Source organism: Myotis davidii, unplaced genomic scaffold (genome assembly GCF_000327345.1).
Source record: "Myotis davidii unplaced genomic scaffold, ASM32734v1 scaffold550, whole genome shotgun sequence".
Classification (NCBI taxonomy): Eukaryota; Metazoa; Chordata; class Mammalia; order Chiroptera; family Vespertilionidae; genus Myotis; species Myotis davidii.
The window spans coordinates 299424-306073 of NW_006282082.1; the positions used below are offsets into that span (position 1 = coordinate 299424).

At 41.3% G+C, this 6650-nt stretch overlaps 1 protein-coding gene across 1 annotated transcript; it reads left to right on the forward strand.

The window, feature by feature from the left end:
* Window positions 1-6: 6 nt before the first annotated feature.
* On the forward strand, window positions 7-2408 carry NAP1L3 (nucleosome assembly protein 1-like 3). The gene has a single exon (XM_006752669.2). The coding sequence runs from the start codon at window positions 97-99 to the stop codon at window positions 1600-1602; it is 1506 nt and encodes a 501-aa protein (XP_006752732.1). The 5' UTR covers window positions 7-96; the 3' UTR covers window positions 1603-2408.
* The last annotated feature ends 4242 nt before the right edge of the window (window positions 2409-6650 follow it).

Consider the following 6650-nt stretch of genomic DNA (forward strand, 5'->3'; position numbering starts at 1 on the left):
TCCGCCAGCCAAGCATCCGTGAGTCATTTTCTGCCCTTCTCTGGGCGCGCGGTTTCAGCGGTAGTTGTCACCTTAAGAGGGTTGCAGGCTTGCAAAATGGCAGAAGCGGATCTTAACATGGTCTCGGAACCTGCCGCCCAGGGGGTCGCTGAAGAGGTGAAGGCTAGCGTGTCCAGTGATTCCGGGGAAGAATCTGACAGCAGTAGCTCTAGCGGCAGCACTGGTAGCAGCAGTAGCAGCAGCAGCAGCAGTAGCAGCAGCAGCAGTAGCAGCAGCAGCAGCAGCAGCAGCAGCAGTAGCACCACCACCAGCAGCAGCACCAGCGGCAGCAGTAGTCTCAGCCGCTTCTATGGAAAGAGGAGGGTACCTGAGCCTTCTAGAAGGGCGCGGTGGGCTCCATCGGGTAACAGTTTTGTGGATCAGCTGCCACAGGCGGTTCGAAATCGTGTGCAGGCGCTCAGAAACATTCAAGATGAATGTGACAAGGTAGACGCCCTATTCTTAAAGGCAATTCATGGTCTTGAAAGAAAATATGCCGATCTCAATAAGCCTCTATATGATCGGCGATCTCAAATCATAAATGCAGAATATGAGCCCACAATAGAAGAATGTGAATGGAATTCAGATGATGAGGTGTTCAGCAGTGATGAAGAGGTGCAGGACGACAGCCCTAGTGAAATGCCTGCCTTAGAGGGTGAGGAAGAAGAGGATCCTAAAGAAAAAAACGAGGTAAAGGCTGAAGAAACGGAGGTTCCTAAAGAAATTCCTGAGGCAAAGGCTGAAGAAAAAGCCCAACCGAAAGATCTTCTGGAGGCAAAGACTGAAGTAAATGAAGAGCCTAAAGAAGTCCCCCAGGCAAAGGCAGAAGAAAAAGAACAGCCTAAAGCAGCAGAGGCTAAGGAGAGGGCTGCAGTAAAGGAGGCTCCTAAAAGAGTTCATGAGGTCAGGCCTAAAGAAAGAGTGAATCTGAAACGAGCTCGTAAGGGAAAGCCTAAGAAAGAAGAACCTAAAGGCATCCCCAACTATTGGCTGACTGTTTTAAAGAATGTTGACAAGCTCGGGCCCTTGATTCAGAAGTATGATGAGCCCATACTGAAGTTCTTGTCAGATATCAGCCTGAAGTTCTCAAAACGTGGCCAGCCGATAAGTTACACATTTAATTTTTATTTTCTGCCCAATCCATACTTCAGAAATGAGGTGCTGACCAAGACATATATCATAAAGTCAAAGCCAGATTACAATGATCCCTTTTTCACTTGGGGATGGGAAATCTATGATTGCAAAGGCTGTAAGATAGATTGGAGAAGAGGAAAGGATGTTACCTTGACAACGACCTACAGTCGCACAACTGCCACTGGAGAAACTGAATTCAAGCCAAGAGTGGTTCCTAACTCATCATTCTTCAATTTCTTCAGCCCTCCTGAGATTCCTAAGATTGGAAAGCTGGAGCCACGACAAGATGCTATCCTTGATGAAGACTTTGAAATTGGTCAAATTTTACATGATAATGTCATTCTGAAATCAATCTATTACTTTACAGGAGAAGTCAAGCGTGCCTATTACAATGGTAAAGATTATGGAAACAGAAAATACCGAAAATAAAGAGGCTGCCTAAAAGAATTTTCAAGATCTCAAAGTTCAAGAAGAAGTGAAACCTGCTCTATCACCTCATTACTAGTGTTCTTTACAGTCTTGTGTTTTTGTATTTTCTTAGTAGTCTAAAAAAGTATCTTACAGTGTCTAAGTATCACTTTATTTTATATAGCCTGTTGCTGTGTGATATTCCCCAAAACTTGTAAACTGCTGTCACTTATTTAAAGCATGTCAATTTGGTGCTACAGAGTTTTTATTTTTGTGAAGTCCTTTTGTCATGTTCCTACTAGACTGTATCTGTGAAAACTGTCAGAATTAACTGAGACAAATATTTGCTTGAACAAAACAATGTTCCTGAAGTACCAATGCAGGTGTTGTTATTTTTTCCAGCCCAGAAGTCTAAGGATTTAAATCTGCTTGCACTAGCTGTGCCTTCATTATTTTGCTATAGAAATACAGTACTTATATTAACTAGAACAGTGCATTGTGAAATTTGCTTGCAAAAATTAGCATACATTTAAGAATGTCCATACAGACTATATATATGACTATGATTTTATTTATGAGTGTTCTATAAATTTAATCATAATGAAGTAATTGTTTACCACTGAGGTATTAATATGACATAGTATTTTAAAAAGTTTCTTCATTTTATGCTGTGTAATTGTAAAGTTACTAACAACATTTGTAATATGTTCTACTTTGCCTTTCACTGAAAATGATCACTTTACATCATTTGATATTTTCATGTACTTCTATTGCAACCTAAAATAAATAAATGTCAAATAAAGTGTATCATGCTGTAAAAAATCTAACATTATTTCCTGATTATAAAAGGTAGTGCTTATTATAGAAAAAGTGGAAAATACTGAGGAAAATGGATTTTTAAAATATAACTATTATAACATTGTTCTACATTTCCCTGGAAATTCCACTGATTTTTTAGAGTGAGTGGGGGGGGGGGGGGGGGGGGAGAGGCAGAGAATGGGACTGGGGAAGAAACAAGACCAGGGAGAAAGAAGACAAGGGGAGATGGGAGCGGGGGGGAAATGGAGGAAGGTGGGATAAGAGAAAGTGGAGAGGGAGAGGGGAGAATGAGGTGAGTGGAGTGAGGAGGAGAGAAGAGTAAGGGAATGGGAGGAAAGTATAAGGGGAAGAGGGTGGGGAGGAGGAGGAAGGGAAAGGAGAATGGGGGAGGAAGGCAGAGAGGTGGGGGGGAGAGGGGTTGAGAGAAGAATGGGGAAAGGGGAGGAATGGACCAGGCGGGGGTGAAGAATGGAAAGGATGGGAGAGGGTGGGGGTAACAAGAAGGGGAGGGGGAGGGCAGAGGGCAGGAGTGCCTCACTCAGAAAGGACTTCTATATAAGCTGTTGCTTTCACTTCCAAGAACAGGGTGGGAAAATGACCCAGGCCATGCTCCACCTTGACTGGAGAGGAGGTCACACTCCCAAGGTGGGCTTTTTTTTATAGGTAAGATCATCCTCTCAAGCCTTCTACATGGTACAATTGCTTACAAGGTAATTTGATTTTAAGAATTGATTTGAAATTGGTATGAGGAGGAAGGCCCATAAACTCAGTTTATCAGAGGTTTTGCTCTGGGCACAAAGGCACAATCACAATAAACACTAAAGTGCTATTTTATTTCACATTTGCCATTTCATTTTCCACAGGTATTTATTTTCCTTCAAGACCTTACAGGAAAGAGATGTGGTAGGAGGAAGACAGGATTTGGGAATTCCTGGGTCTCTAGGCAATGAAATTACATAATAGATTTTCCCAAATCCCACCATATGTAGTTTAGTATTTTGCTTTTATCACTGCTTAACAATCCCCCCCCCCCAACACACACACACCATATCTATAAATGTAAAGATCTTAAAACCCATAACCAATTACAAATGTTTGGATTTTTAGGTTGTTAGGATTTATACAAAATCAGGAAGCAGCTGATTGCTTTTAGCCATAACATTGCAATGTTGAGAGCACCTTTGTTTTATTTCTGAGATTTTTGCATACATCAAAAAAATGGCAATGGCAGCAGATTTACTTATATGTCAGGGCCCAAATGAAGACTATAATAAACATGGTGTACTTGACTCACTGCTACAGAGGTCCCCAATTCAGATATATGCTGGAAAAAATCATCCGAGAACATTTTTCCATTGATTTTTAGAGTGAGTGGGAGGGGGAGAGGGAGAGAGAGAGAGAAACATCAATACGAGAGACACATTGATTGGTTGCCTCCCACAGGAGCCCTGTGTAGGTTGGAGCCTGCAACCAAGGTCTTGACCAGAATTGAACCCAGGACTCTTCAGTCAATGGGCTGATGGATGCTCTGTCCACTGAGTCAAACTGGCTAGGGCTGTATTTTCCAATCTTAAAAGAGTGAGTGTCATTATCAATATTTGCAAAATAGAAGCAGAAATGCAGAAAAATAAAATTCATTGAAAAGCACACTACAGTACGATATGCCCTGTAGGTAGATTGGTGTATTTTTCTCACAGCCCGTCTCTTGATTGGGTTTTATCACAAGCTCATAGCTCAAATCAAAAGGTGAATTCAAGTTGGGTGGGTGTAAGAGGATACTTGGAAAGACAGATTAATGATATTTTTACTTTTTCAGGTTAAGCCTGGGGGACTGGCAGCAGGTGCTAAGGACATTTTCATCAGTAAAGCTAGGATTCTGGAAATGCAAGCTGTCTGTTAGGGGCTATGACCTCCCTGGCTAGCGGGAGTGCATGGATAAAGCCCTGGAAACTCATTGGGCTTGCACAGTCATTGGGCTGTGCTTTGACCATCACACTTGCTCAGCCAATGAATGATGTCAGAAGGAGGAGCTGACTGGTAACACAGCTCAATGGCAGGGGCCAGGGCATGAGAATAGCTTATAAGGAGTCTTTTTCTTCACTATTCTAGTGCTCTATTTCTATTAGCTGTGATCCAAGGCTGTGGCCAGCTGATCCCTCTAAGGCCCCCAACCCTACAGAGAAGGTCATCATCTCTTCCTCCTCCGCTGAGGTGGTGGCCACTTCCTCCTCTGTGAGTTCTTTCCCATCCAGGTATCCAGGACAAAAGTTTGCTCTTTTCCTTCAAGGTGGCAGAATTAGATAAGGAGGGGCTTTCCTAAGCAGCAAGGGGTAATGGCCGCAAGTGTCAAGCTAAGTGACAACACAGATAGTCAAGTGATGCAAATTCCCATTTCTGTGAGGGTCTAGCATGCCCTTGTCCTTGCCCTCAAAAGGCCTCAGGGACCATGTGATAAGAGAGAAGCCTGGTTTGAAAAGGAATTGAAGGCTCCTGGAAAAAAAGCATAAACTGTCACTCGATGAGGTGTTTGTACCCACTGGCCCATGTATTAGGACAACCTGCAGTGTAATAACTTCAACACACTTATGCATTGCCAGTACATCAAATTTTATGTTTTGTATTTTTGGCAGTGTACTAGTATGTTTTTAAATTTCAACAATAAAAGAATTGAAGTATCAAGCACATGGAATTTGAAGTATACTTTTCTTCAAGAGATGCAGAACACAGCAAATTCTCTAAAGCATCTTTGTCAATTGTTATGTAGTTTAGTCCATATGATGCCTTTTTGTCATATAGCTTTTAAAGAGTAACTGGAAAAATGATCAGAGCTCTTCACTGAAGTTAATAGATACTTAGGGGGAGAGCATACTTGAAGAGCCTATCCAAGTGAGTTGGCCTCCAGCTCAGAAGTAGGAAGGTTTTAAGTCAACCTTGCACCAGGTGTGGTTTATTTATTATGCTCCGGCACATTACAAAATTGTATCACTTGAATAAAGTAGCATAGAGTTAAGACTTTTCAAGTACACATTAATATCAAGTTTCCTACATTATGTTTTTGAATTTTGCATGGCCCGGACTTAAAAAGAAAAGGATAAACATAATGAAGCTGTTATTTTCCACTGTGATGCTAATAAGAGTGTTTTTTTCATCTTTACTCACGGTTTATACAAATTAAGGTGATTAAGTATATTTTCTTTGCACTATGCTTCGCTGAAAGTTGTCACTTTATTATTATTTTATTACATCTTCTGATTATAAAATATGTTTATTATAGAATATTTGGAAAATATACTGAAAAGTATAAAAATGAAACAATGCTAAGGTCAAAGGTAACCACGTTGTACATGGAAAATAAATATCTATATCTATCTTTAGTAACATGATAACTACTATTCTATCCCCTTGCAACACTTTCTATATTAGTTTATGTAAACATTCTTTAAAACATATACTAAAAATGGATATACCATAATTTATTGCATCAGTTTTTTGTATGATGGGCAATTAGGTTAGAAGCATCTTTTTTTTAATGGATTAGTAACTCTAAGCACTATCTTGAATTAAGGACACATGTTGCTGCATATGTTGAAACATTTTCCTATTTGATTTTTTTAAATTTTTCCCTGCAGAAGAGTTTTAATGTTAATGTGCAGTAGTTACATTTATTTATTTTTCTTTGTGGATTTTGGGTATTTGGCTTAGAAAGACCTTTCCACAGCGATATTTTTTAAATTGCTAATGTTTTCTTACAGTGCTGTTATGGGTTCATTTAAAGCTTTAATCTTTCTGGGATCATTTTAGCGTGAAGATTGAGGTAGCTATACCACTTTTTTTCTCTCAATACAACTAATCAATTGTTTCAATGCCATTAATGGAATTATTGCAGATCCAATGTAATTAGTTTCTGCCTTTATTATATTATATGACTAGAGGCCCACTGCATGCAATTTGTACACAGGTGCGATCCCTAGGCCTGGCTGGTGATCAAAGCGTGAGCCTCTGGCATGGAAGCACAGGTCCCAGCTGACCTCTGGGCACTGGGGGCAGCACCTCGGTACTGGACCCCCATGCACCCCTGTCTCCACCTGGAGATGGGGTGAGCGTGGCCGGACGCCATGGGCCAGGGCACAGTGTGGGCCTCTGGGCTGCCCAGTGGTGCTGCACGGAAGCCGGTGAACATCGCGTTCTCTCCCAGCTGGCCTCATAGACCAGCTCCTGCTTGAACCCACAGGGAGCCCAGCTGGCACACC

Coding starts and splice junctions, on each gene's coding strand:
- NAP1L3 (XM_006752669.2), top strand. CDS start 97: ATGGCAGAAGCGGATCTTAACATGGTCTCGGAACCTGCCGCCCAGGGG.